Source organism: Nerophis lumbriciformis, linkage group LG02 (assembly GCF_033978685.3).
Source record: "Nerophis lumbriciformis linkage group LG02, RoL_Nlum_v2.1, whole genome shotgun sequence".
Lineage (NCBI taxonomy): Eukaryota > Metazoa > Chordata > Actinopteri > Syngnathiformes > Syngnathidae > Nerophis > Nerophis lumbriciformis.
Genome location: NC_084549.2, coordinates 20,299,881 through 20,321,391, shown reverse-complemented (window position 1 = coordinate 20,321,391; position 21,511 = coordinate 20,299,881). Strand labels below are relative to the sequence as shown.

The 21,511-nt window shown below is 37.3% G+C and overlaps 1 protein-coding gene and 2 long non-coding RNA genes across 5 annotated transcripts in view; 1 reads left to right on the top strand and 2 right to left on the bottom strand.

The window, feature by feature from the left end:
- Positions 1-21,511, bottom strand: part of LOC133604504 (uncharacterized) — a 145,383-nt gene that overhangs the window by 122,884 nt on the left and 988 nt on the right. The window lies entirely within an intron of this gene.
- hmgcll1 (3-hydroxymethyl-3-methylglutaryl-CoA lyase like 1) overlaps positions 16,423-21,511 on the top strand; it is a 73,892-nt gene continuing 68,803 nt past the window's right edge. Inside the window, exon 1 of one of the 3 annotated variants that reach the window (XM_061957663.1) lies at positions 16,423-16,453. Coding sequence is in view for 1 of the 3 variants with exons in the window: in XM_061957509.1 (XP_061813493.1) it covers positions 18,671-18,700 (30 nt within the window). In the remaining 2 variants the exon portion in view is untranslated. The other 2 variants (XM_061957509.1, XM_061957438.1) reach the window with 2 other exon arrangements.
- LOC133604553 (uncharacterized) lies at positions 16,454-18,256 on the bottom strand. Its single transcript, XR_009815094.1, has 2 exons — positions 17,972-18,256; positions 16,454-16,677 (listed from the first exon to the last, which is right to left on the bottom strand). It is a non-coding gene; the product is annotated as an uncharacterized lncRNA (long non-coding RNA).

Genomic DNA, 21,511 nt, shown 5'->3' with positions numbered 1-21,511 from the left:
TCTTGCTTTCAGAAACACTAAAATAAATCTAGAAAATACATTGTCGTAGTCAGTTTCATTTTTCGATCAAGAAGATTGGAAAAAATATGAATTCATGAATAACAAACAAAAATAAACCACCACAACACACCACTAATACTTTGTTGCACCATCTCTGGCTTTTACAACAGCTTGCAGTCTCTGAGGCATGGACTTAACGAGTGGCAAACATTTCTCATGTCAATCTTGTGCCAACTTTCTCTGATAGCACTTGCCAGATCAGCTTTGCAAGTTGGACTATTGTCATAGACCACTTTCTTCCATTTCAACCAAATATTCCCAATTGGATTGAGATCCGGACTATTTGCAGGCCATGACATTGACCTCATGTACCCTTCTTCAAGGAACGATTTTACAGTTTTTAATCCCTGGCAAGATGCAATACCATTTTAAAAATAGAATGTCATCATGCCCAAAACATCCTTTCAATTGATGGTATCAAAAAGTGTCCAAGATATCAATGTAAACTTGTGCATTTATTGAAGATTTAATGACAGCCATCTCCCAGTACCATTAATCTGACATGCAGCCCCAAATCATCAATGACTGTGGAAATGCGCCTGTTTTCTTCAGGCAGTTGTCTTCATAAATCTCATTGGAACAGCACCAAACAAAAGTTACAGCATCATCACTTTGCCCGATGCAGATCCGTGATTCCTCACTGAATCTGACTTTCATCCAGTCCATCCATAGTGCACGGTTGTTTTTCCTTAGCCCATTGGAACCTTGTTTTTTTCAGTTTAGCTGTTAATGACTGCTTTTGTTTAGCTTTTCTATACTTAAATCCCATTTTCTTTAGGCCGTTTCTTACAGTTTGCTTCCAGACGGTGACTCTAATTTCGGCCCGTTTGTTCTTCATTTGTTTTGCTGTGCATTTTCTGTTTTCAAGACATTAAGCTTTAAGTTTTCTGTCTTGATGCTTTGATGTTTTCCTTGGTCTACCAATATACTTGTCATTGACAACCTTCCCATGTTGTTTGTACTTGGTCCAGATGTTTGACACAGCTGACTGTAAACAATCAACATTTTTTGCAGCATTGTGTGAGGATTTACCTTCTTGAAGAAGTTTGGTAATCCTCTACGTCGTTTCAATTGACAATTATTGTGTTAGAACCATGATTCATATCAATTCACCCTGTGCAGCAGCTCTCCAAAGTGTGGACACTCCTAAACTGTAGACGAATGAACAGATTTAATCTGATGCAGGTGTTAGCTTTGGAAATTACAATTTACAGGTTGAATCCATAATTTATTCCGCATAATTAAGTGATTTCATATTTATTTTACACTGCGTGATCTAAACATCAAATTGTTCCTGACTACCACAATTTATATTCTTGATTTATTTTACTATTTCTTAAAGGCAAAAAGTCGCCATTAGAAATAACTGCAGTTAATTTCTGTTATCTGCTTTTTTCTACGAAATCAAACAACTGAATGAACATCCTCCAAGACTGATGATTCCATATTTATTTTAGGTTTTGTATTAGACAATCTGAACAGTCCAGTTGAGATTGTTTTAATTCACTTAAAAAATATCCATAGACACGTTATGCAGTTGTTTATGACCACAACCACTAGGGGATCAGATCATTGGAAATGCTCTCACCACGTTAAAGCACGTCTTTCTTCTTGTGCGACCCATGAGATAAAGACCATCAAAACATCCACCTAAAAACCTCAGAAAATAAAATGTTTAATAATGTACGGGCAGGTTCCATGGTTATCATCATACTTATCTCACAGGATTTGCTGACATCGCATACAACGTCCCACATGTTGATGGTTTGAACTCCAGGATTTTGAACATTTAAGTATATTTTTCCGGAAAATGATCTGCCCCCAAACCTTTTATGGTCTTCATGTGCTTTTATCGCAGTGGTTTCAACAACACATGTCAATTATTTGTGCAATCGCCCCAGGTTGGACTATGTCTCATTGTAGGAATTAAAAATCCACCCTTTTGCTGAAACAGACATGGAATTACTATAGCAGGCTCTTGATCTTTCACAAGCTGTTGCGACTCCTTAAAAAAACTCAACTTAAATAAACACACATTTTTACAGTTAGTACATCATGGGTGATTGGCATAAAACCCTTATCGGGACATCTCTATTTTCCACACATAAACAGCAGGATGTTTCAAATACCGTATTTTCCGGACCATAGGGCGCATGCTGATGAATGGTCTATTTTCAATCTTTTTTCATATATAGGGCACATTAAAGGAGTCATATTATTATAATTTTTTTCTAAATTGAAAACACTTCCTTGTGGTCTACATAAATGTGATGGTGGTTCTTTGGTCAAAATGTTGCATAGATTATGTTTCACAAATCATCTTTAAGCCGTTTTCTGACAGTCGCTTCCAGATGCGTCGTTTTGTGGGCGGTCTTATTTACGTGGCTCACCTTCGGCAGCGTCTTCTACCCGTTCTTTGTTGTAGTGGTGTAGCGTGCAAGGACGGGGGTGGAGGAAGTGTAAAAAGATGGAGCTATCTGTTTTAATGACATTCAGACTTTACTTAAATCAATAACAGAGCAGCATCTCCTCATCCGGAAACAACAACAAGGCCAGAAATGTGTCCCGTGAAAAAATGTCCGACCAAAACTCTCTAATAACTTAAGTTATATAGGGACGGCGTGGCGCAGTGGAAGAGTGGCCGTGCGCAACCCGAGGGTCCCTGGTTCAATCCCCACCTAGTACCAACCTCGTCATGTCCGTTGTGTCCTGAGCAAGACACTTCACCCTTGCTCCTGATGGGTGCTGGTTAGCGCCTTGCATGGCAGCTCCCTCCATCAGTGTGTGAATGTGTGTGTGAATGGGTAAATGTGGAAGTAGTGTCAAAGCGCTTTGAGTACCTTGAAGGTAGAAAAGCGCTATACAAGTACAACCCATTTATCATTTATCATTATTCCTTGGGTGAATAATGTAAACTCACTATACCGGTATGTTTTAGCGCTTTCATAGCGAGTTTACTTACAGATATAAGTAAGAACTTTACACTACTTTATATAAGAAATAGCAACAGCGTACGATGAATGTTCAATAACAAGAAGATAGAGAAAAAGAAGAAGATTATCGACTACGGTGTTGGCACGGACTACAAAGGCGGAGGCGCGCAATTTTTCAGGATTTATGCAGATCCTAAAGACAGATCAGCAGGTACCTGAAGGTAAGAAAAGTTGCTTTTGCATAATATTCCAAAACAAAACACCAGATAATATGTCTTACCTTATACACACACCATAATACTCGTATGTTTAATGCGGCGACAATCCATCAAGCGGTGCGACTTCATAGCTTACCAAAGTCATACTAAAACATTTTGATATATTTTTTAGCGCTGTTTTGTGTAATGTTGTACATTTTCAATGGAACATATAAAATGCTGGTGTTGTCACGCCAAATTTCTTCCCCCTACAAACCCCCCCCCCCCCCATTTACTTCCGGGGTCATTTCCTCTTACGTCATTTCCTCTTACTTACGTCATTTCCTCTTACGTCATTGACAGCGATCGATAGAATCCAAATCTCCTGAAAATGGTGGTGTCACTGAATGACATTTGTCTTTATCTTTCCCAGGGGACTTATGTCAAACACCAGCAGGCTTCAAAAAATTCCAGGCGGAGTGTTAGGGAAAATTTCAGGCGGAGTGTTAGGGCCGCTGCTGGGAATTTCTGTCTTCGTGGCAACAATATCAACCTAAAACCCATCCGTTTGAAAGAAAAAATAACCCTGAAGTAGTGTTGACCCCTGGAAAACGAACCAAAAATCGTTTAATTCTCCGTCAAATGTGCAGTCAGGAATATCCTCAAGTTAATTTGTCCGATTAATACAGACGTTTTGTTAACGCTATATTATAATAAAAAAAACAAACAAAAAAAACAAAACAAGTATCCTTCCAGCGACGGGCAGTCAAAGCCGAAGTGTTATCGATTGCTGTCAATGACGTAATCAAATCAAATCAATCAACAAATCAACTTTATTTATAAAGCACATTTAAAATTTACCACAGGGGTAGCCAAAGTGCTGTACAATGGGCAGGTTAAAAGATAATACGAGTACTGAGCAAACACAACACAACACAAACAAAACACGATAAAAAATAAATAAATAAAATAGAATAAATAAAAACATAAAAACATAAAAACAGGTTCACAGCATGTGTATTATGGGCAGAGGTGGGTAGAGTAGCCAGAAATTGTACTCAAGTAAGAGTACTGTTACTTTAGAGATTTATTACTCAAGTAAAAGTAAGGAGTAGTCACCCAAATATTTACTTGAGTAAAAGTAAAAAGTATGTTGTGAAAAAGCTACTCAAGTACTGAGTAACTGATGAGTAACATATACACACATATACATATATATATATATATATATATATATATATATATATATATATATATATATATATATATATATATACACACACACATATATATATATATATATATATATATATATATATATATATATATATATATATATATATATATATATACACACACACACACACATATATATATATATATATATATATATATATATATATATATATATATATATATACATACACATATATATATATACACATATATATATACATACATTGATATATACAGTATATAATTTATATTTATTTATTTTGCCGTTTTTGTTTACATGTTAAAGGTGTTTTAATGAATATACATGCATGTTTAACACATATAGATTCCTTTCTTTCATGAAAACAAGAATATAAGTTGGTGTATTACCTGTATCTGATGACTTGCATTGATTGTAATCAGACAGTAGTGATGATAATGATCGTCCACGTTTTCAAATGGAGGAGAAAAAAAGTTCCTCCTTTCTGTCTAATAACACATGAAAGTGGTTGGTTTTTGGCTTCTTATTTGTCCAGCTTCCATATTCGTTTTTATACACTTTACAAGAAATACATTGGCGGCAAACTCCGTAGCTTGCTAGCTTGTTTGTGCTGGCTTTCGGAGACTCTTATTTTGAAAGCGCAGGCGCGATGGAGCGGCACTTTTATTGTGAAGACAGGACGGGATGAACGGTTGAAATAAAAAAAGGTCTTTTTTCCTTCACACTTTTGATTGATTGATTGGAACTTTTATTAGTAGATTGCACAGTACAGTACATATTTCGTACGATTGACCACTAAATGGTAACACCCGAATACGTTTTTCAACTTGTTTAAGTCAGGTCATGTGACCCCTGGCTCTGTTTGATTGGTCCAACGTCACCAGTGACTGCATCTGATTGGTGGAACGGAGTGAACGTCATCAGTGACTGTATTTGTTGAAACGCAGGCACTATGAAGGTCTGTCTGACAGACCAAAACAAACTAAGCGTGCATTAACAGATCGATAAAAATTAGTAGCGAGTAGCGAGCTGAATGTAGATAAAAGTAGCGGAGTAAAAGTAGCGGAGTAAAAGTAGCGTTTCTTCTCTATAAATATACTCAAGTAAAAGTAAAAGTACGTTGCATTAAAACTACTCTTAGAAGTACAATTTATCCCAAAAGTTACTCAAGTAGATGTAACGGAGTAAATGTAGCGCGTTACTACCCACCTCTGATTATGGGGCGCCATTGCAGGATGGATATCACTCAGTGTTAAAAGCCATGGAATAAAAGTATGTTTTTAAGAGAGATTTAAAAACAGGAAGAGAGGAGGCTTGTCTAATACTCAGAGGTAGGTCGTTCCAGAGCTTGGGAGCAGCAACGGCGAAAGCTCTGTCACCTCTAAGCTTCGTAAGAGGAAATGACGTAAGTAAAAGGAAATGACAGAAGAGGAAATGATCCCGAAAGTAAATGGGGGGGGAAGGTTTTTGTAGGGGGAAGAAATTTGGCGTGACAGTGTTGTTTACTTGAGTCATATTGCCATCATAGTGCAGTCCACACGTATCTCTTATGTTTGACTGCCATCTACTGGTCACACTTATCATTACACCGTGTAGCAAATAAAATTGCTTCGAGGTCGGTAAGCAAAACCAGAATTAGGCGCACTGTCGACTTTTGAGGACAAAAAACAATTTTAAGTGCGCCTTATAGTCCGGAAAATACGGTATCTTTTTATGAACTTTTCAAAAATTAAGTGAAGGGTTATAAGGCGCACTGTCGACTTTTGAGGAAAAAAAACAATTTTAAGTGCGCCTAATAGTCCGGAAAATACGGTATCTTTTTATGAACTTTTCAAAAATTAAGTGAAAATGTTGTAGAAGTATACTCCAGTGGAATGAAACTCCATAACCTCTATGTTCAAGTTCAAAGGATTGATATCTATGCACTGCTTGAAAATGGCACGGTGAGAATAGTAAGTTTTTGACCGTGCCTCTTAAAATAATCGTAATCCAGAATCACTGCGAACCGTAATAGAAATGAGGAACTGCAATAGCAAGCACGCAATAAAAACACCCTTGAAAGCAAACATAGTCAAAAACCATACTATTAAGTATAGTGCAGTGTGGTTTTAGTCAATATGTTTGCCTTTATCTTTGAATAAGAGTAATCTACTTTTGCATCAATAGATTTGAATCATTTGAACATTTTGATTAATGCACATTGCTTATCACTTGAAAATTGATGACAATGCTTCGAGAAAACCCGATGTTTTAACTGGATGTCACGACCTTTCCTGACTTAGGTTTTCTACACACGTGCATTGTGTTCATTCCAGAAAGCCCGGAAGGCCACTCGTTTCAAGTGACTCTCTGCAGCTGGTATTTGTCAAGATAAACCGGCGCTGCTTCCGAAAAAAAAAAGAAAGGAATGAAAATAAGGATTGTTAAAATGTCAGTCGGGGTTCAGTACGAGCTTATACAAAGTAAGCAAAACATTTTGTGACAGTCGACACCCGAAACAAATAACTTACTAATAAATTGTACAAAGTAATTATTTATTATTGCGATTCCCATTTAAAGCAGTTTTATGTAAATTGCCAAATTACTCCAAGGGATTTTAAAGAGTCACACCAGTTTGTGAAAAATCAAGAACATTTAAAAACTGCAGTAGTGATTTCATCTCTGTTTCGGCAAAATTGTGGATCTTTAGTTCCTACAATGAGAAAGAGTCCAACCTGCGGCGATTGCACAAATAATTGACATGTGTTGTTGAAACCACTGTGATAAAAGCACATGAAGACCATAAAATGCTTGCCCCGGAAGGTTTGGGGGCAGATCATTTTCCGGAAAAATATACTAAAATGTTCAAAATCCTTGAATTCAAACCATCAACATGTGGGACGTTGTATGCGATGTCAGCAAATCCTGTGAGATAAGTACGATGATAGCCATAGAACCAGATGTATTGCTTCGGGTTTTGTAACCTTTGCTATCAAAAGAGCCTTTTTGTCATTTCTTCCATTAAAGAAAAAAGTATAGAGCCGCAAAACCCAAAACAGCTAATTGTTATTTTTTGTTTTACATTTTACAGGAAAAAAACCTATCCACACAAAATTAAACATTATTTTCTTTTCTGAGATTTGTGGGTGAATGTATTTATAGTCATCTTATCTCGTGAGTCACACACCCAAGAAGCCGAGGCTCTCTCGTGCAGACTTGAATGCACTTCAATGTGGTCAGAGCATTTCCAATCATCTGATCCCCTAGTGCAGGGGTCGGGAACCTTTATGGCTGAGAGAGCCATGAAAGCCAAATATTTTAAAATGTATTTCCGTGAGAGCCATATAACATTTTTGTAACACTGCACTGCAAAAAGTCAGTGTTCAAAAACAAGAAAAAAAATTACAAAAATTAGGGGTATTTTATTTGAACTAAGCAAAATTATCTGCCAATAGAACAAGAACATTTGGCTTTCCAAAACAACTAAAATTAGCTAACCTCAATGAACCCAAAAATACCTTAAAATAAGTATATTTTCACTAATAACAAGTGCACTTTTCTTGGTAAAAAAAAAGACACCTTTTTGCTCAATATGTTGATAAAGATTCTTAAATGAAGTAAACGCTAGTGTCATTATCTTGACATAATGATATGCGCTCGGCATTACATTTCTTGAAACCAGCAAACTTATACTAAAAACTAATTTATTGTTCTTTATGGAAAGGCAACAAGGCAACCACTTGTTACTCTCGGGGTCTCCTAGGCAATTCATATGGTCTAAAGATACATTTTTCCATCGATAACATGACATCATCGCACCAAGTGCGTGCTCTTTCAGTCAATCAGTGCACATAAATACATATATACATTTTTTCAATTGTAATTTTGAAGAATTTACCTGAATGTGCATGAACTATTTCTGTTCAAAATAGTTTGAAATGTCACATGTTTAATGTTTAAATATTAACTGTCAGTTTACTGTACCCTGCCAACTGTACTTCTATATGAGTACGTATTTTCTATTGTTTCATTGAAAATAAAACAGCAAAGTCCATTTTGCTGTCATCTGTTTTAATTATGAGACACAATTGTGTCAAAATCATGATTTTTTTCATGCTAGAAGTAAGAAATTATTACTCTAAAAAAGTAGTTTTATACTTGTGAGTGTTGATGACACAGCTTTGCAACACTTGATATTCTAGTTTCAAGCATGTTTTACTCAATATAGGTCATCAAATCTCAGCAACAAGCTGTAATATCTTACTGAGATCATTTAGGACCAAAACCCTTAAAACAAGTAAAACACTAACATAAAATTGAAGAATTATCTTATCAGACAGAAAATAAGCAAATATCACCTTTTATTTGAGATATTTCATCTTACTTAGATTTCAGTTTTTGCAGTGTGAAGACAAATAAATGTGTGCATTTTGTCAGAGGCAGATATTTACATATATCCATATTTAAATGTTACTTCTTTACTTTCATAGTCATATTACAAAACAGCTAGTGTTCTTCCATTTGTTCTCTTCTGGTTGTCTGCAAGTACTGTGTGCCAAGCTTAGGAATGTAGGAGGAATCCTCTCTGCTTTTCGTCTCAGGCCGGCTCTAGATAAGAGGCACAATGAGCTTGTGTTAAGGTGAGGGAAAACGAGGGGGGCGGGGGAGGGACACATTATAGAAGAGTGTTTTCCGTGATGTTGGATTAGACCATGTTAGCTGCGCTAGTGAAGGCTTCTGTACTGGATTTGGTCTCACGTTTATTTTCAAGGCTTTTGAAATAAACTACAAAATACCTATTCTGTCTCTGGTGGTCCTTCTTACTCAGCTTATGTGTCATCAAAAGAACTTGGTAGTGACCAGCAACTTAAATTCCCTGGGAGGAACATCTGGTCCAAACGCAACAATTTTTAAATAAGACCAACATTTTTTAGAGTATAATAAGTCTCTTATTCTTTTTAATAACATTGTTACTCTAAAGCTAACCAATAATAAATAAAATACTTTGTACCTTTAATGCGACTTCTTGAACAGGTGCGGTACAAAACGGATGGATGGATTAAAATGCATGACAATGTTTTATATTTTGAACATTATTTTTAACACTGATTACGAGCAGAATTATTCATTACTTATCGTGTTAAGCAATGTCAGCTAAGATTTATCTGGGAGCCGGATGCAGTTATCAAAAGAGCCACATCTGGCTCGAGAGCCATAGGTTCCCTACCCCTGCCCCAGTGGTTATGGTCATAAACAACGGCATAAAGTGCTTGTGGATATTTTCAGGGAATCTCAACTGGACTGCTTAGTCAGGAAACACAGAAATAAATCAGGAATATAAATTGTAGTAGTCAGGAAGTTTAATTTTTTTTAGATCGAGCAGAGTAAAAAAAAAATAGTGACTAACTTAATTATGAGGAAAATAACTATGGACTCACCATGTACATTTTCATTTCCAAAGCTAACGCCTGCATCCGATTAAATCTGTTTAATAGTCTGCAGTTGATGAGTGTTCACACATTGGAGAGTTGTTGCACACGGTGGATTGATATGAATCATGGCTCTAACAAAGAGTCAATTGAAACAAATGAGAGGATTATCAAACTTCTTCAAGACGGTAAATCCTCACACAATGGTGCAAAACATATTGATTGTTTACAGCCAGCTGTGTCTAAAATCTGGACCAAGAACAAACAACATGAGAATGTTGTAAAAGGCAAGCATGCCCACCAAAAATCACCAAAAATGATTCCCGGGCGTGGCCACCGCTGCTGCTCACTGCTCCCCTCACCTCCCAGGGGGTGAACAAGGGGATGGGGTTGGGGTGGGGGCGTGGTTGGGGGCGTGGTTAAAGAGTATCTTATTCACCATTTGATTGGCAGCAGTTAACGGGTTATGTTTAAAAGCTCATACCAGCATTCTTCCCTGCTTGGCACTCAGCATCAAGGGTTGTAATTGGGGTTTAAATCACCAAAAATGATTCCCAGGCGCGGCGCCGCTGCTGCCCACTGCTCCCCTCACCTCCCAGGGGGTGATCAAGGGGATGGGTCAAATGCAGAGGACAAATTCCATTACACCTAGTGTGTGTGTGACAATCATTGGTACTTTAACTTAACTTTAACTTTACACATACAAACTGTAGCACACAAAAAAGCACATTTAATAAAAAAAACGTTATTATGGTCTTACCTTTACTTAGAAATTAAGTCCATGTGCCGCAACTAAAGCCCTCACTTAAACTTTCCACGTGCAAGATTGAATCTATTTAAAAAAGTGTAACCGAGGGTTTATAAATGTCGCCTATACTGTATTAAACTACAAAATAACAAACACGGAGGCTCCAGTTTACACGAGGACCACTTTAATTACCTTCTTTCAAAAACCTCCGCAACGTGACATCACTTCCGCTCTTAGCGCCTTCAAAATAAGAGCTCAAGGCATATACTGTATAACAGCGCAGAACAGGAACTTAACATCACAAAGAGGAAAGCCCATGAAAATAGGTTACAAAAGTTATTTAATAAGAAGCCAAAATGTGCAAAAACAATAATGTTCGTGTTGGAGGAGTTGTGAATTAGGTACACCTGCAGTCTGCAGGTGTATCTAATGTTGTGTCCCTGCAGTCATTCAAAACTCCTCCAACACCAACATTATTGTTTTTGCACTTTTTGGCTTCTTATGAAATAATTTTTTTAAATAGATTCAATCTTGCACGTGGAAAGTTTAAGTGTGGGCTTTAGTTGATATAACAATTCTACAACGGGGGTGCAGGAGGCGAGCCTCACACAGTGCGTCTTTTGCAGCCGTTTTATGATCGCTCAGCACAAGAAATACTTTACACACATACAGTTGTTGACAAAATACACTGTACATTATATACCTCAGCTAACTAAACTATGGAAATGTATAATATAATTCATATAGCAATACAGTCTCACTGCACAGCAGGCCAGCAGTTAGCCGAGTCATTGTGCAATCCATGTTGCGGCACTGAGTGACGTGCCTCAACTTGCTGCTGTTCACCGCACAGTCTCTTCTCAGTATTTGAACGGCAAATGTGAAAATTCAGCGATTTTGAATAAAAATAATCTAAAACTGGTGAAGTTATATGGAAAATAACTTTATAGTATAATCACTGGATACATATAACAATTTAATTTTTTTTTTTCTTTTTACATTTTTTTTCTTTCCATGATGGCAGGTGAGGCCCCGCCTCACCTGCCTCTAGTGACTGCACGTCACTGATATATATATAATTTATTTTATTATATATATATATAAAAAAGAGAAATACTTGAATTTCAATGTTCATTTATTTACACATATACACACACATAACAGTCAACTACTCATTGTTGAGTTAAGGGTTGAATTGTCCATCCTTGTTCTATTCTCTGTCACTATTTTTCTAACCATTCTGAACACCCTCTCTGATGATGCATTCTGCTTCATCTCCTTGTTGTGTGCGCAGTTGTGCACTGCACTCTCTAAAAGCTGTAGATGTTATTGTCATATATGCATGCACAGTAGATGGCAGTATTGTCCTGTTTAAGAGTGTCACAACATTGCTGTTTACGGCAGACGAACTGCTTTACGGTAGACGAAAACGTGACTGCTGTTGTTGTGTGTTGTTGCCGCGCTGGGAAGACGTTAATGAAACTGCCTAACAATAAACCCACATAAGAAACCAAGAACTCGCCCTCGATCATTCTACAGTTATAACGTGATTGGGCAGGCACGCTGTTTATATTGTGGGAAAGCGGACGTGAAAACAGGCTGTCGACACGTCACTCAGGTCCGCCTGAATTCCGGGAGATTTTCGGGAGAAAATTTGTCCCGGGAGGTTTTCGGGAGAGGCGCTGAATTTCGGGAGTCTCCCGGAAAATCCGGGAGGGTTGGCAAGTATGTGCCTCAGAGACTGCAAGCTGTTGTAAAAGCCATTGGTGATGCAACAAAGTATTAGAGGTTCACTGTACATACAAAAATTACAACTTTTACTCTTCAGATTGATTGATATGTGATAAGTGAGTAATTGCACCCCCACTGTGATGAACACTCGTAGCTATATTTAGCAAGTAGAGGTACATATTAAAAGTGAAAGAGAAGTCAAGTGCTAAGAACACACATCTTACAGACTCTTTCGTCGTATGGCAACACTTTGAACCTCACTGGTTTAATTATTTCACCAATGAGGCAAGGTATGGGCCTATATAGCACATTGTAGAAAAAGAGCAAAAAGGCATAACGTAATGAGAAAAGGCTGAAATGTTGATACAGTATATAAAAATAAGAATATTTATTTTTAATAAATATATCCCCGCAGGCACAAGACATTGATACAACATTGATTATGCATACACGTTTTTTTAAAACTGAATCTGAAACAGGGTTGCAAAATTGTATTTGAAAATTGAGACAACATTGATGTCTAAAGTTGAATCCACGTTGTTGGTTGGGAAATTACCCAAATTCAATAGTCAAATCAACGTCTCAACCTGACTTTTAATACAATTTGTCAAAAAGCATCTTGTTTCAACATTGTATTTGTGTTGTAAAATATTGGTTGGTACATGTCCAAAATTCAATGGTCAACTCAACATCAGAACCCAACATTGATTAAACGCATGTTGTTCCAGCGTTATGTTATGAGTTGCTCAACATCAGGACCTAATTCAACAAGTTTTCAACATTGTTTTAATGTCTTGTGCCTGCTAAAATATTTTAGCCATTTTATCAGCACATTTCACTATAAATGAGTATCATTTATGATAATATTTATTAAGCACATTGATTGATTGATTGAGAAGTTTACTGACATCTTAAATAATTGAATCCATGTAATGCTTTAAAAAGGCAAATGGATGGCACAAAAAGCCAAAAGTATTGTTTCCATTGTGGCCCATTAAATATTCATCACATTTGATACATTCAATAATAAAAGATATATAACCTGTGACATGTATATTAAAAAAAAACGTTAAAAAAAGGATCAATTATGTACATATACAAAGTATACATGTCAGGTGATTTGAAAAACAATATATACAAAAAATGGTGGGGGCGGGGGTATATACACTATGTACACGACACTATGTACAAACCCCGTTTCCATATGAGTTGGGAAATTGTGTTAGATGTAAATATAAACGGAATACAATGATTTGCAAATCCTTTTCAACCCATATTCAATTGAATGCACTACAAAGACAAGATATTTGATGTTCAAACTCATAAACTTTATTTTTTGTTGCAAATAATAATTAACTTAGAATTTCATGGCTGCAACATGTGCCAAAGTAGTTGGGAAAGGGCATGTTCACCACTGTGTTACATCACCTTTTCTTTTAACAACACTCAATAAACGATTGGTACCTGAGGAAACGAATTGTTGAAGCTTTGAAAGTGGAATTCTTTCCCATTCTTGTTTTTTGTAAAGCTTCAGTCGTTCAACAGTCCGGGGTCTCCGCTGTCCTATTTTACGCTTCATAATGCGCCACACATTTTCGATGGGAGACAGGTCTGGACTGCAGGCGGGCCAGGAAAGTACCCGCAATCTTTTTTTACAAAGCCACGCTGTTGTAACACGTGCTGAATGTGGCTTGGCATTGTCTTGCGGAAATAAGCAGGGGCGTCCATGAAAAAGACGGCACTTAGATGGCAGCATATGTTTTTCCAAAACCTGTATGTACCTTTCAGCATTAATTGTCATGTCTGTGTAATCATGTTTTTGTTTTAAGTCATGTTTTTGTTTAGTTATAAGAATCTTTGGTTTCTGGCTTTTCACTCCCTTGTCTTGTTTGCATGATTACCCATTAGTTTCACCTGTTCCACGTTTGGACTCATTGTGCACTCTTGATTGTCACCATAGCAACCCATTAGTTTTCACCTGTCACGTCACGCACCTGTTTCACGTCTTGAGTCACGCACCTGTTTTCGTTAATCATGTCTGTAGTATTTAAGTTCAGTGTTTTTCAGTTTGTCTTTCTGACGACCTCGCACCACATTTATGCTCTGTCCATTCCTCTATGATCCTGCTTCATGTCCCTTGTCAAAGTAAGTTTTGGTTCCATGTTTATAGTCTTTTTGTTTTTTCATAGTTTATTCTCCGCCACTGTGCGCGCTTTCGTTTATTCCTTTTTTTTTGATAAATATAAATAAATCATGTACCTTCATTCCCGTCTCGCACGAGCCAACTTTCCGTTGCATCCTGGAAAAGCAAACACCCAAGATCAAGCCCTGACATTAATGGTACCTTCACAGATGTGTAAGTTACCCATGCCTTGGGCACTAATGCACCCCCATACCATCACAGATGCTGGCTTTTGAACTTTGCGTCGATAACAATCTAGATGGTTCACTTCCCCTTTGATCCGGATGACACAATGTCGAATATTTCCAAAAACAATTTGAAATGTGGACTCGTCAGACCACAGAACACTTTTCCACTTTGCATGAGTCCATCTTAGATGATCTCGGGCCCAGAGAAGCCGGCGGCGTTTCTGGATGTTGTTGATAAATGGCTTTTGCTTTGCATAGTAGAGCTTTAACTTGCACTTACAGATGTAGCGACCAACTGTATTTACTGACAGTGGTTTTCTGAAGTGTTCCTGAGCGCATGTGGTGATATCCTTTAGAGATTGATGACGGTTTTTGATACAGGGCCGCCTGAGGGATCGAAGGTCACGGTCATTCAATGTTAGTCGCTTACGTGGAGTGATTTCTCCAGATTCTCTGAACCTTTTGATGATATTATGGACCGTAGATGTTGAAATCCCTAAATTTCTTGCAATTGCACTTTGAGAAACGTTGTTCTTAAACTGTTTGACTATTTGCTTACGCAGTTGTGGACAAGGGGGTGTACCTCGCTCCATCCTTTCTTGTGAAAGACTGAGCATTTTTTGGAAAGCTGTTTTTATACTCAATCATGGCACCCACCTGTTCCCAATTAGCCTGCACACCTGTGGGATGTTCCAAATAAGTGTTTGATGAGCATTCCTCAACTTTATCAGTATTTATTGCCACCTTTCCCAACTTCTTTGTCATCTGTTACTGGCATCAAATTCTAAAGTTAATGATTATTTGCAAAAAATAATGTTTATCATTTTGAACATCAAATATGTTGTCTTTGTAGCATATTCAACTGAATATGGGTTGAAAATGATTTGCAAATCATTGTATTCCGTTTATATTTACATCTAACACAATTTCCCAACTCATATGGAAACGGGGTTTGTACATTTGTGGCAAATAAGAATGTTCAAATTGTACTCAAAACATTACCTGAACAGTTAAAATTGATTATAACTGTGTATTTGCAGAAGAGAATCAACACTTATGGTGACATGCAGTGTTCAATACGAAACGCATCATTTTACAATGTGATAAAGGTAAATTTGGGGGGTGTTTTTTTGTGCAACTGATAGACATCAACCTTGAGGTTGGCCGATCACATGAGTCGCCGCCATCCCCCGAGAGCGAGGTAATAGAGGTTTCTGGTTTGGTTGAATGCAAGGACTTCATTAAGCCCCTCTATTGTTAACATCTGGCCTTCGAAGAATGGCTCTTTCTCTGGTAAATGTTGACCTGGCTTAACAAGGGATTTTATTACACCATGCAGTTGACATTGGCAGCGGTGGCACGTCTGGCAATGGGAAACCTCGCTCAACTGTTCAGGTCACGGGGGATCAATCAACGCGGCTTGTTTCCGTCGAAGCCCCTCCATTTCCAACCAGAACGTGTTCACCTGATCGTGTTATTTCATCTCGCAGTAAATTAAACGCTTCCCATTCTGGAGAAGGCAATCAATATTTAGACAGGTAATAAAGCATTTGGAGATGATTTGTGAACACCGTAAAAAGTGCACCTTTTTTTTTTTTTACAAGTTCACCTAAAATTTCAATGTCTCGGGCACAGGTGGAAAATTAAAAGTAAAACATTACTCTAATTATAGCAGAGGTGTTTATTCACCTAAACCACAAAGTGGTATTAATTGAAAGCAAGCTGCCATGAGCTGGGGGAGGTAGCTTTAGTGACGTGACCCCCACGATGCAGCAGATGGTAGACAGAAGGTGAGTGAAAAAAATCTTCTTTAATACAACAAAAGAAAACATAGTGGGAAACACAACATGAAAAAAAGAACTCACACAAAAGGGCACCTAATTAGGGCACAAGACACAGAATTTCTTTGGTTTAAAGCAAGAGGCATTTTTAAGGAAGTTCAAAGGATGCTGGACTGTTTGGCAACCGGGTGCAGGTGTGTCCTGGTTGTCAATCAGGCAGCAGTTGTGGACGCCTGTGTACGGCACAAGGAAGTGAAGATATAAAATAAGTAATAAACAGGACATGAACTAAAAAACACACAACAGAGAGAATAAGAAAATTATAAGTCCAAAAGAGTCACCAAGGTGTGACACAAGCAATAATTAGAAAATAATAAAACAATTATTAAAGCTCATTACATACAACAATTCAATTTTGGGGCTTTAATAATGGTTTGGAGTGCATGAGAAAGTAGAAAAAAAAACATACAGTAGCTTTCTGAATAAGCATGTTTATGAAATAATTAAATAATGATATCATTTCATTGTGAAATATGATTTTGATCATGAAATAATTAATCACCAATGATGTAATTCAATACATATTTAAATAATTAAATAATTGTATAAATTGTGAAATAAGAAAATAACATGAAATAATTAAATAGACCATAACATAATCAAATAAATCATTAAATCATAAGATCATTAAATAAATTGTTGAATCATGAAACATTAAAACAATTTATTCTAATTAAGTAATTGAATTTGTGAGTTCAAACCCCAGCCGAGTCATACCAAAGATCCCGAGCGCGGCCACCGCTGCTGCCCAATGCTCCCCTCACCTCCCAGGGGGTGTACAAGGGGATGGGTCAAATGCAGAGGACAAATTTCACCACACTTTGTGTGTGACAATCATTGGTACTTCAACTTTAACTTTAATGACACATTTTAATAACACATTTAAGTATTTAATTCCAATTCTAAGTTATTAATGACACTTTTAAGTAATTATTTGAATAATGATTTATTTATTTGATTTTGTCCCATTTAAGCCACATGTTTCTATATGCTTTTTTTTAAAATTATGTGTGCAGGTGTGTGGTAGAGGGGTAAGGGGGTTTAAGGTGGTGGTGTGGTTTGACTGGTTTAACCTGCGCATATGTAATGAGGGCTGAAGGCACTGTTTTTTGTTTGTTTCTTTTTTTATGTTTTTAAATGTAAGGACTTTGTGCTACATTTTATATGAAAAGTGCTATACAACGAAAGTTTGATTGAACTGTGTCAGTACTTTAGCCCATTGATGCACACCAAAATATTTACATATTCAAGGGTACCTACACTATCAATACATTTGAGTCACCATCACCCCAACTAAAGCCTTCGTTGGACGTCATTGCCCAAACAAATCGCTCAATCCTCTGCGATTTAAGCAATGAGCATATGCAAAAAATAATTCATATTCCAATAATGATCATTTTTTTGATTAATGTGTACACAGGCATATGCCACGGCTCCAAAGTGAATTTTTAATACTCGGAAACGTACCTTGATCCGTAATTGGAAAAAGGTCCAAAGGTCACAGCAATACATCCATCCATTTTCTACCACTTGTCCTTCTAGTAGTACCTCAACTCATGAGCTGAAATGGTTCAATGACAGAGCAGAGAAGTTGGCACGTTGTGTTAATCGTAAATAAAAACAGAATACAATGATTTGCAAATCCTTTTCAACCTATATTCAATTGAATAGACTGCAAAGACAAGATACTTAACATTCGAACTGGAAAACGTTGTTATTTTTTGCAAATCATTTGGAATTTGATGCCTGCAACATGTTGTGGCAAAAAAGACTGAGGAAGTTGAGGAATGCTCATCAAACACTTAGTTGGAACATCCCACAGGTGAACAGGCTAATTGGTAACAAGTGGGTGCCATGATTGGGTATAAAAGCAACTTCCATGAAATGCTCAGTCATTCACAAACAAGGATGGGGAGAGGGTCACCACTTTGTGAACAAATACATGGGCAAATTGTTTAAGAACAAAATTTTTCAGCCAGCTATTGCAAGGAATTTAGGGATTTCACCATCTACGGTCCATAATATCATCAAAAGGTTGGGAGAATCTGGGGAAATCACTGCAAGTAAGCAACAAGGCTGAAAACCGACATTGAATGGCCGTGACCTTCGATCCCTCAGGCGGTACTGCATCAGAAAGCGACACCGGTGTGTAAAGGATATCACCACATGGGCTCAGGAACACTTCAGAAAACCACGGTCAGTAATCAGAAAACCACGGTCAGTAACTACAGTTTGTCGCTACATCTGTAAGTGCAAGTTAAAACTCTACTATGCAAAGCGAAAGCCATTTATCAACAACACCCAGAAACGCCGCCAGCTTCGATGGGCCCGAGCTCATATAAGATGGACTGATGCAAAGTGTAAGTGTTCGGTGGTCTGACGAGTCCACGAGTCCACAAGTTTGAATATTTGCGACTACCACCAAGATCTGCTATTAAATTCTAAGTTAATGATTATTTGCAAAATTTTTGTTTTTCAGTTCAAACATTAAATATGTTGTCTTTGCAGTCTATTCAATTGAATATAAGTTGAAAAGGATGTGCAAATCATTGTATTCTGCTTTTATTTACGAATTACGCAACGTGCCAACTTCACTAGTTTTGGGTTTTGTAAATTAAAATCAATGTATTAATTTTTTTCATTTAAAAAGAAAACATTTAGAAAGGAAATTTTATATTAAACAATACAATAGAATGTACTACTGACAACTACAGTAGTTTAATGAAGTATTGCAATAATAATGTACTACATTTACCTTGGAGAGTGGACTATGGTATCTCCTTCCAGTCGCTTCTCCGTCAAACACACCATAAGCAGCATTTACATATTTTCATGGATAAATGTCCATTTGGATATTATTTTAACATTCTACGCTGACATAAGTCACCTTCCGCTTAAGGATGGCGCAGACCGGCAGTTATACCCTCAAATTGCTTCGCCAAGTTGGCTGATTTAAAAAAATCAATAAATATAATCCACTTATTCCTCTGTCCTTCACACTCACTTTCTGCCTTCCCATGGTTGAAAAAGTTGTGTCGATCTCCAGCTATAAGCTGACGATAGCGAGTAAGACCAGATGTTTTAGGCAGGTTTCGCTGTGACATTTTTGCTTGCAACTTAACCCTTGTGTAATGTTCATATTGTTGTTTCTCAGCCAGCGTTTGTGGGTCTGATGGACCCGTTGCATTTTGTGGCTTTTAATGCCTCACAATCAAACACTTCTTCGTTAAAACACTGAACAGATGTTTATTGGAATAAGGTAAACATCTGTGCAGTATTTTTAACATAAAAGTGTTTGATTGTGAGGCATTAAAAGCCACAAAATGCAACGGGTCCATCAGACCCACAAATGCTGGCTGAGTAACAACAATATGAACGTTGCACGAAAAATTTCTCTCCCAGTTTCTGCATCCCACAGAGCTTCTTCTTTTTCTGTTTCTGCACCTGCGGTTCCCACACAAGGTTGCAACATTGTTTGTGAACACTGTCTGCTCTCATTTTCTCGCACATTTGACCCTCTGATGTTCTGTGTACCTACACTCTGTCCTCCTCCTGTCTAGGCCTGCTCTGTGTGTGAGTGTGTGTGTGTGTGTGTGTGTGTGTGTGTGTGTGTGTGTGTGGGTGCGTGTGGTACACAGAACATCAATTTCCACACTTCTATTAGCCCCAGGTCCAGTGGACCCGGACATCTTATATGTAATAGAAATGTGTAGGGGGGGGTGTATGGTGTGTGGTCATTAAATATGTATTCTGATATATGTTCTTCACAGAAAATGAGCCAAAGTCAGTGAGTCTCAGTTTAAAAAATTAATTAATTGTATAATTTTTCTTTTAATAAAAAATGAAAACGGGTCCCACAGACCCGAACACCACACACAGGTTAAAACAAAACAATTACCGTATTTTTCGGACTATATGTCGCAGTTTTTTTTAATAGTTTGGCTGCGGGTGCGACTTATACTCAGGAGCAACTTATGTGTGAAATTATTAACACATTACCGTAAAATATAAAATAATATTATTTAGCTCATTCACGTAAGAGACTAGACGTATAAGATTTCATGGGATTTAGCGATTAGGAGTGACAGATTGTTTGGTAAACGTATAGCATGTTCTATATGTTATAGTTATTTGAATGACTCTTACCATAATATGTTACGTTAACATACCAAGCACGTTCTCAGTTGGTTATTTATGCGTCATATAACGTACACTTATTCAGCCTGTTGTTCACTATTCTTTATTTATTTTAAATTGCCTTTCAAATGTCTATTCTTGGTGTTGGGTCTTATCAAATACATTTCCCCAAAAAATGCGACTTATACTCCAGTGCAGGGGTGCTCATTACGTCGATCGCGAGCTACCGGTCGATCGCGGAGGGTGTGTCAGTCGATCACCAGCCAGGCATTAAAAAAAATAGTCCTAAAAATGAGCGATCATAAATCTTCACTATGACGTCACTTTCGTCACTTGATTGACATTCACGGCACCCGAGGGTCTTCTGAGATGACGCTGGCTGCTGCCAGCTCATTAAAATTACCGACTGGAAGGCGAGAAACCTGTTGTCAAAACTCCAAAGACCGACTGCACAGTTGCGCTAACAAAATAAGAGTCTCAGAAAGCTGGCGTGCACATGCTAGCAAGCTATGGAGTTTGCCGACAATGTATTTCTTGTAAAGTGTATACAAAGGAGTACGGAAGATGGACAAATAAGATGCCAAAAACCAACCACTTTCATGTGGTATTGTACAGAAAGGAGGACTTTTTTTCTCCTCCATTCGAAAATGCGGACGTTATCAGCACCACTGTCTGATTCCAATCAATGCAAGTCATCAGAATCAGGTAATAATACCAATTTATATTCTTGTCTTCATGAAAGAAAGGAATCTATATGTGTTAAACATGCTTGTTTTATCTTTAAACACCTTTAACTTGTTAACAATATTAACTATATGTGTTAAACATGCTTGTATTATCTTTAAACACCTTTAAGTTGTTAACAATATT